At 31.2% G+C, this 19,918-nt stretch overlaps 1 protein-coding gene across 2 annotated transcripts in view; it reads left to right on the top strand.

Annotated features, from left to right (window-relative positions):
- Positions 1–19,918, top strand: part of PCDH11X (protocadherin 11 X-linked) — a 739,590-nt gene that overhangs the window by 19,761 nt on the left and 699,911 nt on the right. The window contains exons 1-2 of one of the 2 annotated variants that reach the window (XM_079123015.1): positions 11,962–12,035; positions 12,754–12,812. The exons of the other annotated variant lie outside the window; for it this stretch is intronic. Of the exons in view, the coding sequence (XP_078979141.1) occupies positions 12,770–12,812 (43 nt within the window). The 5' untranslated portion in view covers positions 11,962–12,035; positions 12,754–12,769. Of the gene's footprint in view, positions 1–11,961; positions 12,036–12,753; positions 12,813–19,918 lie in introns of those variants that run through there. 2 annotated transcript variants of the gene reach the window in all.

Below are 19,918 nucleotides of genomic sequence, written 5' to 3'. Positions count from 1 at the left end.
TTAAAAAAAATCAATTTGAAAAATACCCTTTTTTTCCTGTTTTTAAGCATTTCTTTTTCTAAAAGCAAAAATAATATTTATGATTAGGACTACATGATTAGGCTTTTTAAGGCTACTCTTTGTACCATGCTATGAATTTGCTCACCTGCTGATTCTCAGTCGCTTTTGAGATACACAATAAGAGAATAAGGATTTGATATATACACAAATACTGACTGATAAATTGAACAGGAGTGTATAGATAGTTTAGATATTTTTCGAATAGCACTTTGGAAAAGGTGATATGAAATATATAATTTTGCTGTAATTAAAATGGCTATGTATAATTTAATGTTTATGTAACACCACTTTTTTTTTTCATCTAATATGAGGCAGTAATTGCTTTCTTTTGAAAAAAAACACCTGTTCTGTTACGATCAATGACTTGAAAATAGACAAATCTAAAATTAATCCTACAATAAATATATTCAGTTCATCATTCAACATAAGGCACATGATATTATATTTAATTTTAGGAATACTTTATTTAAATTTATAAGTTATCTTTTTATTAAAAGTAGAAATGCCTGTTCTAAAAATGTTTATTATTTCATCTGGGTCTGAAATAAAATGACGTAATAAGTAGGGTTGTACTTATTTAACTCTGAATAATTTAAAATAAATATTTAAAATAAATTTAGAAGGAAGGATTTATTTTATACTCTTATTAGTCAATAAAAAAGAATCTCTGGAGACCAAAATAGGGCTTCTTCATTTGAAATTTGTTAACACAAAGTAAGATGGATGGTATGTTATGCCTGAATAGAAATTTCCTCAAATAAGCAGATTAAAAATCATTTGCATAGAAATAGTAGATTTACCCTTGATTATATTCAAGGGGAAGAAAATAAATAATCATGGTTTTCTTGAGTATTAAAAAAAGCTTTAATTCTTGAAAGTCACATTTAACTTTCATTTGAAATGAGATCAATTCTTTAAAACTATATAAAGTGAATTCAAAGTAAATTTGCACTTGAAAACTAAAAAAATTTGAAATTGAGAAAGCTAAAATTATACAGATAATAACATAATATGTAACATTAAATATAAAGAAGTAGTTTTGCAAAAAGATTCTTCATTGTGTAAATGGATTCATCCTTGACTCAATATCAAACTTTCAGACTGTATTAAGAATGACATTTGTTGCCATGCGGGATGATGCACGCCTGTAATCCCAGCAGCTTGGTAGGCTGAGACAGGAGGATATGGAATTCAAAGCCAGCCTCAGCAAAAGTGAGGTGCTAAGCAACTCAATGAAACCCTGTCTCTAAATAAAATACAAAATAGGGCTGGGGATGTGGCTCAGTGGTCAAGTGCCCCTGAGTTCAGGACCCAGTACCAAAAAAAAAAAAAGTACAATTATTTATATATAATGACTAGTAATTACTACACTATAATCCCAGTGGCTCCGGAGGCTGAGACAGGAAGATGGAGAGTTCAAAGCCAGCCTCAGCAACAGCGAGGCACTAAGCAACTCAGTGAGACCCCGTCTCTAAATAAAATTCAAAATAGGGTTGGGGATGTGGTTCAGTGGTTTAGTGCCCCTGAGTTCAATCCCTGGTACCCCTCCCCACAAAAAAGAATGGTATTTGTCATCAGTCCTTCAGTTGTTACATGTGAGTAACAGTCATGCTTAGACAGCTATATAAGTAAAAGATGCTAACGAGAGGCAAATATCTGGGAGGGCAAAAAATGTTAAAGAACGTAAAATGAATCAATAAAATTCTGATTGACCTGAAAACACACTTATGCATTAAAAACGATCACCTGGGAAAACACGTAACTGAGGAAATTTAAAAAACTGGTCTTCTTTCTTCTTTCAAGTGGGACAGATACTTACCCTGTCCAAATTTATAGCATTCTGTATGATAACACTGCATTGCTGACAGAAATACACATGGAACTGTATGCATGCATTAGAAAAAATGGAGAAACATGGCTATCCTAGTTGTTATTGGCATTCTGTGTTCCACAGAAAAACATTCAAATAAAGCATAGGAGATTTCTTTATGTATCAAACAAGAATGCTTTTGCAGCTTTTCTTTGTATTTATTGCCTTTGTCATTTCTTCTTTACAGTTACGTATGCTGGTATACTTACAGATAGTTTAGATCAATTAATTTGGTCGACTAAGGCATAGTTTTTTTGATTCTCTTTTATTTCCTGCTTCTCATCACCACACCTTCTATTTTGACTGCTTATTTAACAGCTCTCAGATAAGTAATTTCACCTTGTTTATTAAGCATCCTGTTGCTCTCCTCACTTCAGTTATATTATTATAAAGACTGACATATTTTGATAATTTCTATCTGCTTGAAATAAGTTTTCCTAACATCTAATGTATGTATTCCCTGGATATTCAAAATAAATCTTTTCTAATTAATGTAGTACTCTACATAGAGAATTGAATATTGGTAGAAATTCTGACTAAATACTACACAGATTTGGACCACATCAGGTTGCTATTTTTATATCAAAATTTGTTGAATATCAGCAGTTTCATATGATTCAACCTAATAATCAGAGGTCACAGTCAAGAAGATTTACTGAAAGAGAATACAATTATACTTTTACTATAAATAACCCTAAAATTATGGTAAATTATCAGTAGAGATATTTCCTGAATTCCTCCTCATTTATGCAAATTTGTCAAAACCATTACATAAAGCTTAAGTAAAAATTAGTGCTGGAAACGTCTTTATGCATAATGCATATTTTTGGAGAAAGTGAGATTTGTAAAGTTGGGACTTCTGATCTAATTTTAACATAAGTTCCCAAAGAAATTGAAATATAGTTCCATTAACTGTCTTTAGTACAAATTACCCAGTTATGCAACATCAAGTTCAATGAGATGTGGAATCTAGTAAGTTTATTTTCCAATTCAATTATTTATTGAATGACTAGACATTTTTTTCTAATAAGTAGGTAAGCATTTGGATCAAAGATAGTATTTAATCCTTTCTGCAGAAGATATGTTTGCATTTCAGCATTGATGATAGATACACATGGAATGAGACTTCATGTAATTACTTATTCCATTATTTTAAAAATTTAGAAAATTTGATTCCTGAGAAAAAGTTAAAGTATCAGAATTACTTGCCATCACATCTTTCTTATTTTTCCTAAAGTTACATTTTCATGCAGAACAACTCTTCACTAGGCAGTATATCCTTTCTAATGCCAAAACATTGCTAGATTTTTTTTTATATAAGTGAACACATAAACATATTTTATGTTGCATAAAATCTGTGCAGTAAGTAAAAGCTTAAGCTTTGGAGTCAGATATATCAGCTTTCAAGTTCTAGCTGTATACCTTAATAGCTCTGTGATCTTGAGCAAGTTACTTAAACATTTAGAGTCTCAGTTTCCACATATGTAAATGGAAATGACAATAGCCGCACATGTGTTAGAGGATTGTTGTATTAAATTCATTTAGCACAGTGCTTGGTATACAATAAGAACTCAGTAAATGGTGGGTACCATCATTTAAATAATTGACATACTTTGGAATTAAAGTGAATTCAATTGCAGAATTCACCATGATATTTGACCATAGTAATTTACAGAAACATGGATTTTTTTTTTTTTTTTTTTATTGGTACTGGGGATTGAACTCAGGGGCACTTGACCACTGAGCCACATCCCCAGCCCTATTTTGTATTTTATTTTGATACAGGGTGTAACTGAGTTGCTCAGGGCCTCACTAAATTGCAGAAGCTGACTTTGAACTCCTGATCCTCGTTCCTCATTCTCCCGAGCTGCTGGGGTTACAGGCATGCACTACTGCGCCCAGCAAAACATGGATTTTTATTTCCTTTTTTGTTTTTTTGCTGTTTTTTTTTTTTTGTTTGTTTGTTTTGTTTGTTTGTTTGTGATACCAGGATTGAACTCAGGGGCACTTAACCACTGAGCCACATTCCCAGCCCTTTTTAGTATTTTATTTAGAGACAGAGTCTCACAAGTTGCCTACGGCCTCACTAAATTGGTGAGGCTGGCTTTGAAGTTGCAGTTTTCCTGCATCAGCCTCTTGAGCCACTGGGATTATAACTGTGCACCACTGCACCTGGCTTGTACTACCTTTTTATTTCACTTTAATAAGATTATGACTTGCAGGACTTTGCAATTGTGTAAATAGGTAGTGCAAGTGTAACTATCACATTTTCACATTTTTTTCAATTCCATATGGATAGTGTGATGACTGGTAAAGTCTTCTTTTTGTTAAATAGTAAAAATTTTATACATCTTGAGTCGGAGGCATTTCCGACAATAGTGGTAAGTTCAAATAAGGAATGGTCTTTCTTGACAGCTTAAGTAATGATAATTTTATGTATTCTCTCATTTTAGCAAATGTCTTTTTGAACTGGCAAAAGTAATCTTTGGTCTTTTATATATGTATGTATGTGTTTTGCAGAACTCAGGAACATTCTACCTCTGAACTATGTACCCAATCTGTTTTAGTTTTATTTTGAGATAAAGTGTTGCTAAAATTTCTCAAGCTGGCCTCAAATTTAGGATACTCTTGCTTCAACCTCCCAAGTAGCTGGGATTACAAGTGACACCTGCCCAGCTAATCTTGATTCTTTATAAGAAATCATCAAAATTGTGGTTAAGAATATATTTTAGGCTGGGGATATAGCTCAGTTTGTAGAGTGCTTGCCTGTCAAGCACAAGGCCTTGGGTTCAACCCCAGCACGGCGAAAAAAAAAAAAAAAGAAAGGAATATCTTTTAAATATACAAATTTTAATTGAGATTTGTGGTGATATAGAGGTTTATTTTTATAAGAATGTTGCAAAACATGAAATGGCAATGTGATACTTAAAGTTGTTCTGTGTTTTGTAATGAAACGGTAGGGAAGTAAGAAGAAATTGAAGACCAATTATAAATTTCATTAATTCATTAGGCTAAAATTTTAACTTATTTATATATATATATACATACATATATACATATATATATATAAATTGTTTATAAAGGCCCTACAAAAGTAATATATTTATTGCCTTATCTGAGTAAATTCTACTTTAAACTTCATCATTCTCAAACAACTACTCAGATAACATATATATGGTAGTGAATTTCCTTTCTTTTTATGCCAGTATCTGGTCAAAACATATAATTTAAGTGTATTTATTGTTAAATTACATATTTACAAGCATTTTACATTTGAAACACTAGATATTTAAGTAACTTAAGTATTCGGATTTTCTCATGACACAAAACCAAAGACATATCAATTTATCCCACTTGGAAAGTCTAATTTTCCTGAGAAACTGCTCAGTCTTCAATAGAAATTCAAGAAAAATGATTTTCTTTTATTTATTAAGCATTTTCTTTTTAAAATTCTGAGTGTTTTGAAAGCTAGTAGATGTAGACTACAGTAAAATAGTTAAGAAAAATACTAAATTTATATTTTTGATAACTGAAATGACAAAAAGATTGTTAAAATCATTTGCTGTCATTATTTTGAGAGGTTGCATTTTCCCTTGGTGATATATTTAAAAACTGTAAAAATGTCAAACTTTATTCTAAGGAAGGATTTTTTTGAATTCAAAGGATAATAGGTTTAAATTTCTTTCTACCACTTCTATTTCTTTTCACTCTGTTTTAAAATACTTACTGCAACATATTTAAGTGTCATACTTATTTTGCAAAACTTTTGTTCCCCAAGGAAAAGAAACACATAGAAGCTGAATTTTTGAGACCAAGAACCCGATTTCTCCAAAAAATGTTATTTTTTCATCAAATCTTCTACTATTCTTTAAACCATCTGGATATTGCATGTTGCACATATTATACATGTGTATATATGTGACTGTTTTTGTAAGCAATGGGTATGCTTGTATTTTTAAGTCAGTATTTGTAGTAATGAATCAGCTAGATATCTGTAATATTTTAAGGTACTACTATTAGAATGGAAACATTTATCATGATGTTTATTGATTACATGTACTTCGATTAGATTCACACTAAAATAAGTGGTCAAGATAAATATGACATAAGACAGCTAAATGGAATGTTTGCTCCCCAAAAGAAGCAGAAAATAAGATGTGTTATTATGAAAGTGACATTGAATAAGTGAAGTGCCTAGGAATTTTTTCTTGAATAATTTAGTGTATCATATGTGAATAATTTAAAGAACTATAAAGTTGGGAGATCAACAGGACTGTAAAAGTGAGAGTGGAAAAGAAAGGATATTGTTCAAATTTGATTTAAATTGCCTATCTTTATAATGAGGTGTGGATGAATATTTTTATCTACTTATAATGAGTTCTAAGGATTTACTAATTTTTGAAAATTGGGAGGAAATACCCTTTTTTTTCTATTTTGCTCTATACCAAAATTAAAACTTGCTAGAAAAATAAAGAGAATGAAAGTAAAGAAATGGCTTGTGTGTGCTAAAACACAACTACTAAAAGGGTTTGATTTCCACTAGAGAATGTTGTTTTTGTGAAAAGAGAGAATGGGCATTTAATGTTTCTCAACTTTTTGAGGTTGTGACAATTCTTTTAGATATCTTAAATTCTCTAAGTGTTTTGTCATAATCTATACAGTACACGTGTTTAAAAATTATAGTTCTCAGAAATCTACAACTATAAAGGAAACTTTTCTTAAGATGATAATATTTGGTTACCTCTCATCTGATAGAATATCTTGGTACTGAGGATTAAAGCCAGGGGTGCTTTACCACTGAGCTACATCCCTGCCCTTTTTATTTATTTTTTCTTGATATAGACTCTGGTTAACTTATTTAGTTCCTGACTAACTTCGGAGGCTGGCCTTGAACTTGGAATCCTCTTGTTTCAGAGTTACTGGGATTATAGGTGTGCACCACAGCATCCGGCTGGGAATTTCTTTTCCTAATACTTTTCAACTGACAATGCACCCATGTTTTGGGGAATTTTAACCTCTCTGCAAAGTTTATTTCTCTATGGAAATTTAATTTACCTAAGTAAGATGCAATTGAGTTTAACTGAACTGACTTAGACCTGAACTGTAGATTTTGATACTTGATCACACTTACTGAGTGCAGAATAAAGAATAATAACAGTGATATATTTGGAAACTTTTATTTATTTGTTTTTATTTCTTTGGTGGTGTTGGGTTCTTTCATCTGGGAAGCCAGAAGAACTCTGTATGCTAGGCAAAGATTCCACTGCTGAGTTATAACTACAAGAAAGGAACTAACTTGTTAGTTATTTTTCTATACTTTGTGATTTTCCCTAATCAACTATTTCTATACTATTGTGAATCATGTCCAAGAGCAGAGAATACACAATATTTCATTCATGTTTTATACTATCAATAACACCAAGGATGTTCTCTTCTACACCTATGCATTCTAAGGAGAGGCAAGATAAATAGTTCAAATAGTTTAAATTTTAGCAGAAATGTCTCCACAACCTTTGTTTATGTAAAGGTGAACACGGAGACAGCAACTCGATTTGATAAATTAATTTCATGAGCTTGAATCAACCAATGAAGAGGTTTTCTATGGAGACTTTTGAAGAATGGTATGTTTCCTTTAGCTGATTTGTTAGTGTCCTCTCTCCTCAGTCATCATTCTCTGACTTTATTCTGTACTATCAGCAAAATCTTAAGACAGATCTTTTAATCTTTGATTATGCAGTTGGTTTGAGTTTTTTCTTAACCATAAAATCATTAGTAGTACCTTTTCTTACACTTAGAAATTCTTATGATTAATCTTTTAAAAATTTTCATATATTTTAACACAAATAATATTTAGTAAATTCTCAGAGTCTTATGAACAGATTGAATAATTTCATTATCTGATGTGGTGAAAATATTTTAATCAAATAGAAGAAAATGACTTACAAATGTAGCATATTTCTTTGAGTTAAACTTTCAGACATCTTTTAATATTATTACAGTCTATTTTTTCATACACTGAAAGCTTGCATCATCCCTTTCTATTTTCTAATCACACATATTGCAGTAAATATTAGACACACTCTTGACAAGTAATTCATTGTAATAATGTTGTACCTGAAGTTTGGTGTTTTATCCAATATTCAGTGTTGCTACGATAAAATGTGCTTAAACAAGTGATTTCACTTCATTTTGCAGTTATATAAATTTCTAGTAAGTCAACCAGCTAGCAGGGTTATAAAGAAAGAACTGAAAGCATTAAATACTGGCCATCTCAGCTTTATTATAAGAGGGCTTATCAAGAGGGAATCTAATTTCTGAGAGGAGGTCAACATAGTTAGTTATATTTTGGCTGCTATTCAGGCTGTGTTGTGCAACTGCATATTGAATTTCAGAGCAACTACCAATAAAATACACATATTCTAAATGTGCCTTTGAGTCAATTACTGATTAAAGGTATTCTAATAGGTATATATTCAACATTTACCTTGGAGTGAATTAGTTGTATTGGCCTGTTAACTTATCAAGAACTAAACATAGGTATAAAGATAAAAATTATTCAGTACTGCTGGGTATGGTGGCACATGCCTGTAATCCCAGCGGCTTGGGAGGCTGAGGCAGGAGGGTCAAAATTACAAAGCCAGCCTCAGCAAAATCCAGGTGCTAAGCAATTCAGTGAGACCCTGTCTCTAAATGAAATATAAAACAGGGCTGAGGATGTGGCTCAGTTGTTGAGTGCCCCTGAGTTCAACCTCTGGAAACCACCCCCCCCCCAAAAAAAAAATCACTCAGTTCTCAGATATTTATCATTTACGTTCTTAATAAAATTATTGTGTGCGAAAAACGGTAGAATATCAGAAAATAGTATTTTAATTCACTCCCCAACATTTCATTGAATGGTGAAGCATGTAGAGATTTTTTTTATTAGGGCTTAGAAATTCCAGAATTTAAGAATCTATTCATCAGCCAACCATGCATGCACAACCACTTTTCCCTCACATATCATTCCAGGAGGAAGAATTACCAAGATAGGAAGAGGCCGTAAGTAAGAAAGTGCCAGTTCTGACATGTTCACAATATTAAATTAGTGGGCTGAAAATATTTCTTCCTTGTTTCTTTTTTTCTTTTGGAATGGGGATCAGATACAAGAGTACTCTACCACTGGGCTATAGACCTTGTCCTTTTTTATTTTTATTTTGAGACAGCATCTCACTAAATTGCCCAGACTGGCCTCAAATTGTGATCTTCCTGCCTCAGCTTCCTGATTGGCTGGAATTTTAAACATGTGCCACCATGCCTGACTAAGGGCTACAAATTTTTAGCTTTATAATTCTTTAGTATGAACATTAATGGAAAAATGCAACCTCGTTAATTAAATATGTGAAATTTATAATTTCCTCAAAAGATGTAATACTCACATATTAGCTTCTGAAATCCACAGTTGAAATTTACATAGGAAAATCACTTTGGCATGTTCTAGGACTATTATTGAAGACCAAAGATCTAACACTGCCTATCTCCCACACTTTGACATATATTAAAGCTGAGAATGTATTTTGTATTAAATATCTAATTGTTTAAACTCATTTACTCAAACTATGAAGAAATTCTTCAATTGTCCCTATATTCATACATTAATAAATAAAGTCAAAAATATGTGTTATAGATCTGGGATTGGTACATCATTAAGATTCTGTTTATGGCATTTGATTAATTTTCCATATCACATTATAATGTTCCTGACTTCCCCAAAATGTTCTGATCCTTGCTTTTAGATTGATATAAAATGTCACAGTGGGTGAAGTACTTACGGCACTCTCGTAGGGAATGAAAAAAATAATAAACTTGGTTTATCTTACCATGTCCATTAAGAAACTAAACAATAATTAAGATAAGATTCATGTTTGTTTTTGTACCTACACTTACTGTGGCTATCCTATTGTTTAATCTTTTTAAGTATGGAGGCCAAGATCAATGGTTACATAGAGACAATTAGTGCACATACTTGAATAGAGGACTCTTTAAGCATATGCTACATCCACATTGATTATACTTATCTTTAGTGAAGTTATAATTAATATATATTTATAGAGTTTGATGGATAAAATTTTAACTAATTTTCACTTAAACTTTATTATAAAAACTTTTGTAGTCAAGTAACATTTATAAAGATCTCAGGTTAAAATACATTATCTTCCTTATTCTCCACATTTTCTTATAAAACATGTTTTCCTCCTGACTTTATCTTATTGTTTTTGCACTAACCTCTTTAGTCACTTAGTCTTAAGAAGCATTGGACTATTCCCTCTTACTTATGCTCACATTCCAGAATGAAATTCAGATTTTTCTATCTTGGAATCTCTTTCCCTTCTAATCCCTCTTCCTATACCTTTCAGCTACTTACCGATAACATTTTAATGTCTAATTGCTTTACAAGTCTGTTTCTAATTCCATCATCCCAAAATATTCTTACTCTTTGATTCTCTCATATCATTTTTCTCTTTCTATTGAAACTTAGCCTGTTTATAATCCTTACTTACCTTAGTCAAGGTTATATCCGTGCCTTTAATGAAAGCTAGTCCTGTTATCACTTAATGTTATTTTCCTCATTGCACCTTCATCTCTGGATACATAGAGGTAATAGATACATGTTATATGTTTTAATTCAATTACAAATTTCATAAATTGAACACGAATGCTTATTTATTCCATTAATGTTTATAAGAAATTTTATTATTTTATTATTTATCTTACACAAATTGTGTCTTTCTCCTCACAACATTAACTTAATACAGTGCTTTACACATAAAGCATACTCAAAAATTATGAAACAACTGGATTAATGGATGGAAGAGTAGCTGAATGAGAAATGATTAAATGTCCTAACCAAACACATTTTCCTTGAATAAATTCATGCATAGTTCAAATTCAGTTCAGAGTATGAGGGGATCTCTGAATGGCACTGTCCAATATGTTAGCTTTAGTTACATGGGGCTGTCTAACTTTGAATTAATTAAAATTAAATAAAATTCACTTCCTCAGTTGCACTAGCCACATTTCAAGTGGTTAATTAGGATGAACTATGCAGATATAGAATATTTCTATCACTGAAGAAAGTTCTATTGGTTACCACTGCTCTAGAAATTTTTGATGGAGTAATGGATGAGAAACAGATGCTTCTATATACATCTAAGAATGTCATGATCTAAAAAAATAAGATATAGGATTCCATTTCCCATATTAGAAAGCATAATGTATAGGCATTTACAACAAAAGCACTTATTACCTCAAAGAGGAACATTTATATCAGCACTGTTCTTGTCTTTTTAAAAAAATAAACCTATCATTTGTTGCAGAACACTAATATAAAACACAACATATATTTAAACAAGCAGAAAACTGTCCTAATTTATATATAAATATTCATTAAATGCTTTAACAAATCTGGCTTAATTATAATTAAGAATTCAAAAATATAGCCTGGATTTTCAAAGATTAAAATTTTTCCTTGCTAGATTCCAAAAATACCTTTCCTGCATAACCTGCCTCCAAAGGTATAGTGGATTTTTTTTTTAATCCAAAAGAGGTCATGATATCATATTAAAAAAACACAGTCTTAGCCAGAAGCCGTGATGCACTACTGTAATCACAGCAGCTCAAGAGGCTGAGGCAGGAGGATTGTGAGTTCAAAGCCAGTCTCAGCAACTTAGCAAGGTTCTAAGCAACTTAGGGAGAATCTGTCTCAAAATAATGTGGTTCAGAGGTTAGGTGCTCCAGGGTTCAATCCCTGGTACCAAAAACAAAAACTCAATCTTTATGTTCCCTGTTTCCCCTTATTCCAGATCTAAAAATGTGTAAAAATCTGTAACTTTTTTATTCATAGTCATTACAGAAAATTGGAGGATCCTACCATTAAATGATAGACCTCTGTCATGTGTTATTTGCATGTTGAATTTAGATTTGCAGTTTCTTGAAATCCAACTCAAAGTGTTTGACCTATCACAGGAAAATCCTTTTGTGAATAAGGATTCCACAGATCACATGCCAGAGAGGTCTTGCCTCAACTGCTCTCAACTTTGTAATCTTGTGAAGAAGCTGACAAGCTTGGGTGAGACAATGTTTTGCTATCCTCCTTAAAGAATTAGAAATTCCCCTCTGAGATAGTGCAAACTGATATCAAGAAAAATTATAATTAAGATCATTTCCTTAACAAAGGAAATTTGAAATTGATAAGTGGGTAATGAATAAATTTTAGTGACATAATATGTGATTATTATTCAAGGGAAGCATGACCATTTTCCTCAGAGTCAGAAAATAAATATCATTAGCCAATGAGGCTAGGATGGATCTACCTATTCTGTATTTATAGTACTTTGAATCTGTTTTTTACTGCTTCACAAAACTACTGCAAATTCACAATTCTGTGTATTAGGTTTTTAGAAATTTTATCATTATCCAAAGGATAAAATCCAATTAGTGAATATGACATTTTTATTTAAGCTTTCCTTAGCACACCAGTAATGATAGAAGATATTTCAGTCCAGTTTAAATTCATGAAATATTTTGTACTTACATTATAGAATCTTGGATGATTTGCTGCTAATGGCACTTCATCTTATCCATCAGGGAATATAGAATCATTGCATCCCTGAAACTAAAATGACCTTGGAGGTACCACCATGGAACCTCCTATCTAGTGCAACATTTGGATTATTGAAGCCCTTTCTTTTCAGTGGATCTATTTTATTTAAGTTACATCTGATTACATTGTACTGGAGGCAAAGACCTTTTTCTTTCTCCTCCCTCTTTTTATCCTCCACCCACAGCTGATTGCAGAGCACTATGACGACTGTACGAAAGTGGGTTTTAATTCAGATATTTCAAGGTGAGTTTTATATATGTTAAACATCATATAAGTTTGCTTTCTTATGGGTATTTTCAGGAGTACTAACTTTATGTAAACTCCCACTTTTTTGTGGTTGAACTTTTCTTTTTCTTATAAGATTTGCTTCAAGCTTAAAATGTTAATAGTGAGACTGAATGAGAAGAAAGGGAAGTCTGTGTTCCAATGTGCTGGTTGATAACATGTGGGGAGGTGCAAAACAACAACAGAAATCCACAAATTATGATAAATCTCTTTTGGCCTGGATTACTGCATCTATCATGAATGGATTGTCAACTTCTAAAGAATTAATTATGAGATAAGATATGACACAAGAATCCTACTAATTGTAAATAAGGAAGATATAAAGTTTTTCTGGGTCATGCTGAGCTATGATTAGAACCATTAGTCAGTCATATACTGGTAAATTAGGGAAATGCCTATTTTAGAAAAAAAATACTTCTGTGGACTATTAACACCCAGAGTAGAGGGACTGTTCCTCCCCGTTTCCAATGGTTGATGTATAGAATGTGCTCAATAAATATACTCCAAGCTAACAAATGAGAGTGTTCTAATGAATAAAAATATGGACTTTATTTTTCTGACAGCAGAATGATTTGGTTAAATAAGTTATTAGTATATCTCCCCTAAATCTACATATATAAATGAATGAAAGATATTCAAAATTTTATTATTTGAATGAAATTTGAAAATAATGTTTAGTACCTCTCCCATGGAGATTTTAATTCTTCCCCCAATCATGCACATTTGTAGACTTAGTGATTAATATAACTTCAAGCACACTCCCTTAACCTTGTTCCAATACTGCTGATATAATACAGTATATTTTCAAATAATATATTTAATTTCTTTGATACAAATAACTATTCTCCGTTTCACCCATCTCTGTGGTGGAAAAAAGGAAGAGAATCTATGACTGTCCCTGGCATTGCTGAAAGAAGAAACATTTTAATAGTTTTATTCAGTGTTAAATTTCTCAGGCATTTCAAATTTTATTTAAGAAAGAAAAGACTTAAATAACCATCTTTTACTTTGTATACCATTTTTTTCCATTATTCACTCTGGGTATTACTCACCTCTTAATTCCATTATTCTCTCCAGGCACTCAAATCCACATTCCCAGTACACAGAACCTACCAGATCCAGCAAATCTCCCCACCCTCTCCCAATTTATTTTAGTTCTCAGGTCTTCCATTCCTTGAAGTCATGCTCATTTCCATTAGTTTCCCCCATACCTCCTTTGTTTTTGAGTGTCTATAATTCTTTAAAGTATCTATACAATTCTTAAGCTTTCCATCTTTGTAACCTGAATTACTCTCATTGAAATTTCTGTCACTCCTTGATTTGTCTGTATTTCATAAATACTTATTTTTTCCTCTTAGTTCCTCCCATTGCTCAGAATCATCCTTTGCCTCTAAGCCATCCCTTCCCCCTTCTCAGAACCCTCATGCTTTCCTCCATAAGTTCCTTCCATGTCCTCTGTTCCTCCCAGTTTACCCTAGTGTATCAAGTCCTTCCTAAATTATTCAAGATCCCTACAAGTAGTTGTAGCACAATTAATCACTTTATTACTATAATTAGAAACAGTTCAAACTTACAAACTGCCATTATGGAAAGAGTTTGTAGAGTTTGTAGCTCAGTTGTTGGAAGGTTGATTTATTTTTTCTTTATGAATTCATAATATACACATAGCATTTTACAGAATTGATATTTGTACCATGTTCACTTGAAAGAGAACTAGAGATAATCAAGGGGAATTACGAAATATTAGAAGGAACAGTACCTGTTTTCATAGTATTGGTTTATTGTTAATAGAGCAAAGTCAAATAAAACCAAGGTAATTTTTTTGGTACACAAATACATAGTGAATTCAGTCAAAATGATGTTCTGTGTACTTTTTCAGGGGAAAATGAAAGAATAAATGAGTAAGAGAATGTTGCACATGAATGCACATGATGCATAGCAACTATTAATGAGATTTTGCTTCCAAACTAAAGTCTAAAAAAACTGCTCCAAAACGTTGCTAACTGCCTTCACTATAAATGTCTTATTTTAACTGTAGTCCCTTATACATTTACATTTAACATTACCCTTACCTCTTATGTTTATTCCAATATTTCCATGTGATGTTAATCTCTGAAAGTCTTTTAGAGGAAATTAATTGCTTTGAAGCAAATGATGAAATTGGATTACCAGGGAGTATGTGAAAAAAATAGTGACTATAGAATAGGCAATGACTTGACTGAGGAGGAGAGATCATATGTAAAGAATTTAAGAGAAAGGCATGTGTTGGAAGCACCTAATTAGGACCTCAAATGCTAGACCTTAGAGTTTAGGTTCTATACATTTCCATAGGTAACAAATTCAGATTTTTGTTTTAAATTTTTGTGATTGCTGTGTTTTGGTTATTGCACATGATGTTTTCCAAAATAATTTTATTTATATTTCAATACTTTTAAAAAGTAAAATTAATCCTGGACTAGGGTTGTAGGTCAGTGGTAGAGCACATGCCTAGCACATGACAGGCACTAGGTACGATCCTCAGCACCACATATAAATAAATAAATAAATAAATAAATAAATAAATAAATAAAATAAAGGTATTGTGTCTATTTACAACTAAAAATGTTTTTTTTTAAGTAATCCATAAAAAATGCTGTCTGGACAGATAATATATCTGTACATGCTTGTTTTAAAAAATTTTATTCTGAAATAAAAAGGAGGCTACAAAACTGTCCTTATGTCAAATCTGACTCACTTTAACAGTTCCTCTTGAAAATTAGCAGATGTACTTAGTGGAAATTTTTAAAGGTGCAATTTTGTAGTGTCAACTATAACAGGTTTTAATTATATATTTTATTTTAAAATGATCAACTTTAGAGAAGCTGAATTTTTATTATTTGCAGTATAAAATATTGAAGACATAGCTTACATATTTTAGTTGCAAATACTATTTCAAAAATCAGTTTATTTTGTGATATTTGTTTGCTCTAAAATTTTCAACACAGTGATGGATTACAGAGATTCGAGAAGTATTATAATTATGCTATTAAAATAACTCCTTTTTTGCCTTGTTCTTTAAAATTTTCAATTAAATTCTTTAAATGAGTCGATATGTTTCCTATTTCATCAAAATAACATGTTGGTCAATACAAGCATTTGAAAGTCAATCATAATAATATCTAAATGAAAGTAAAAGTAAGTGGAAATTTTATTAGAAAACTACTGCCAAAAATACCTTGAAAATGGAAAATAATCATTAAAATACACCTATTTTTATTATACATCACGAAAGGATCCATTTTGACTTAATTACAAAAGCATGGAATATATCTTGTTCTAATTCAGTCCCCAGAACCTTTCCTTCTCCTACTCTTCTATTCTTACTCCCCTACTCTACTTCCCCTATTCTATTGATCTTACTACCATTTACCCAGAGTTATCTTTTTAAATTAATTTCTTGTGGATGTACACCATGGAGAGATTCACTATGGTATAAGTATATAGGGAATTTGTGTCAGATTCATTCCACCATCTTTTCTTTTTCCAACCCCCTCCCTTTCCTTCATTCCCCTTTATCTACTCCATTGAACTTCTGTACCTTTTTTAAAAGTACCCTTTTAAAACAAAGGTTTTCATTTTAAATTACATGAGATATTTTTTTTGTTGTTGCCAAGCTGGAAACAGCTTTAATATCACTATTTCCCCCAAAACAAAGCACATAATCTTTAAGCCCTATAAACATAATTTAAAATCAATTAAAATTATATAAAATATGCAATTGAGAACCAGATAGTCTGACTTTACATGGAGAACTGTGATGTAAAACTTTTACAACTGTAGCATTACTCACAAATGAAATCTGTTACACAAATGATTACAGATTTATGATTGAAGTTTATTTCAATTATGGAATGCTGAAACAAGAAAGAAAAGTAGAAACGAACCCCAAACCTACTACTCACCTTGAGGGAGGTGATGAGTCATACAAGGATTAAATTACTTTGCCAAAGTCTTTTTTTTTTTTTTTTTTTTTTTGATACCAGGGATTGAACCCAAGGATGCTTAAACAACTGAGCCACATATTCAGAACTCATATTTTATTTAGAGACAGGGTCTTGTTGAGTTGTTTAGGGCCTCAATAAGTTGCTGAGGCTGCCTTTGAACTTGCAATTCTCCCCCCTCTACTGACCAAGCTCCTGAGATTACAGGCATGGGCCACTGCTCCCAGCAAGTCAGAACTTCCTTTTTAAAAAAAATATTTATTTGTTTGTTTGTTTATTTATTTGTTATGTGGTGTATAAACTGAACCCAGTGCCTCATGCATGCTAGGCAATCTTTGTACCACTGAACTACAACCCCAGCCCAAGTCATAACTTCTTAAGAGCACAGTTATTACTAAAATTCAAGTCCAATAAATTTTCCCCATGGGATTAGAATTATTTTTGTGAGTACTGATATACAAACATTTTGTTTATTTTATTTCATATTTTAATAATAATTGCAGCTCAAATTATAACATATTTATGTTCCAGGAGCTATTCTAAGTGCTTTACATATATTAATTCACCTAGTCTTCATAGTAACAATATGAGGTAGATATTGTTATTATCTATGTCTTAAACAGTCACAAGGAATTTAAATAGCTTACATAAAATCACACAATGAATAACTTGTATATCTTGGATTTAAAATTAGGCAATATTGCTCTATAACCCATTCTACAGTCTTAATTTAAAAATTTCATCTTCACAGCGTGGTCTATATTTATGTATAATAATATTTTATGACTAATTTTTGAGTACTAGAAATAAATATTGTCTCAATTTTCATGACAAATACCTTTAGCAACAGTTTTAAATGAATAGACTTGCAACAATGTATGTGAATCTTTAAATGAATGATTTCTCAGAAGTCATCAATATTGGTCATTAAGACATTTGCAAAAATGAATCTTTATGGAGTTCTTTATTTCATTCTGAATGAGGAGAAATTTTCACTTATTTTTAAAACTAGATTATCAAACCCAAGTATATTGAAATAATGCTTCTATGAAATAGCTTATTTTTGTAAGCATGGTAAATTTAGCTATCAACTATTTTATTTACATGTCTGATAATGACAATATACACATTTAATATTTTCTCATTAATGTGACATAGAATGCAGAAATAACAGCCCTATTTTCTCTATCTTGTTGTACCCTATGGACTCAACTACTAGTTAGAAAGTAATATTGGGTAAAATCATTCCCCATAAGAGACAGTATACTTTGACATGTTGACATGGGGCATGAGAAAGAAATAAGTAACTGTAAATTAAAAACAATGATAGAAACATTATACAGTGGATATGTAAAAAGCAAAAAAAAAATCCCTAGTGTACAAAATGTTCATAAAATTTACCATTTATATGTAATGAGATAATAAATTCTGGAAATTACCATATAAAACGTCAAATATTAGTAAATGTTAGAATATAATATCTTTCAATCATTACCTCTATTTGCTCATATTTTCACAAATAATAATAGAAAATTAGATGGAAAATAGTTGATTCACAAAATATATGAATGAATCCCTATTTTCCTTTTTCTAATATTAATTTTTAAGGATAAAATAATTAGAAGCATGGAGAGGAAAACTGAAAGATTCTATTTCCATTTGAGTGCTTAAAGATTTAACTAGTTTGTCTAAGTTATTTAAACTTCAGAGCCCTTTTCTTCATTAACTATTATTTCCTTAGAAAACACATACACACATATACATATATATGTATATATATGATAAAATAAAAGTAACAAATCATCAGTATTCATTAAGACTGTATGCAGTACCATCAAGACCTTAGAGATGAAGGATAAGTGCAAAAAAAACAGAAATATGAGGAAATTTGTAAACTGTAGCAGCCAATGTATACAATGTATACTAGTGCTCTGGCTGCTTATTCAGAGAGGGAAGAGGCAATATGGACCAGGGGACAAATAGAAGGATTAAAAGTGAAGTGCTAATTGAATATGCTAAAAAACATGGCTTACCTTGCATGGTTCTGCATCATAGGTACTTATATAGAGTATGCATGCCTTTCTGAAATTACATAGAACAAGATAGTGGCAAAATTGTCCTAATGGCTGTCTGTTAGGATATTTTCACTGTATCCTTTACTTTCCTGTCTGAAGTTTTAAAAGAATTAATATTTTCTATCATGCATCATATTTTTCATTCTATCCATGTAAGGATTATGATGATAGATGAGAAGAACATGGTGAGTACCCATACTGCTATTGACCCTACCCAATATACTAAAAACTAGTGGATAGTCGTATTGGTATGTTGCTTTTTGTAATGCTAACACCTAAGATGCAGTACATTTATTTATATAGCATCTCTCATAGATTTTATTGGAAATATAATATGTTTTATAAAAATAATTCTATTTTAAGACACGGTTTACTTATACCTATAAAATGGTGCACGTTTTTTTTCTTTCAGAGGATGTCAAGTAATGCAATTTCTAATTTAAAATGAAGAGGAATTTTGTTCATTTTTATTGAACTGACTATAAGGTGAAAAATAGACCTTTCTTATAGAGAACAATCATCTTTGCTCCTAAATTTTGTTCATGTGTTGTTTATAATATTAATACCTGCACTATGGACTTTATTTTCCAAGGTTTTCAGTTTATAGAAAGAATTAATGCTACAAATGATTACAATTTTCTAGAGTGAGCGCCAGTTATAGAAGAGTGAAATAGTTCTTGTTGTGATAGTTTACTCTGATTTGGAAGTTGAATATCCCTGAAAAGGAAAATAGAATCAAATTCTTTAGTATTTCTAATATTTCTTGTAATAATAAGAATATGTAGAATAATATGTTTATCAGCTATATAGAAATCATAATTTAACTGGAATGGGACAACAACAATTTTTCACCTATTTCATACTCTATTTGAAATTTGTATAATTACAGTGTATGTCATATTTCTAAAAACCAAAAATACTTTGGGAGATAAAAGTCTCACAAATATTTTAAGCCTGTAGTACCTACTAACACGAATGTTAATTTCATTCTTTCTTTTTATTCTTTTTT

The sequence above is a fragment of the Sciurus vulgaris genome, assembly GCF_902686455.1.
Source record: "Sciurus vulgaris genome assembly, chromosome: X".
Lineage (NCBI taxonomy): Eukaryota > Metazoa > Chordata > Mammalia > Rodentia > Sciuridae > Sciurus > Sciurus vulgaris.
Note: the sequence above shows the minus strand (reverse complement) of the source record. Positions and strands in the feature narration are given on the sequence as shown.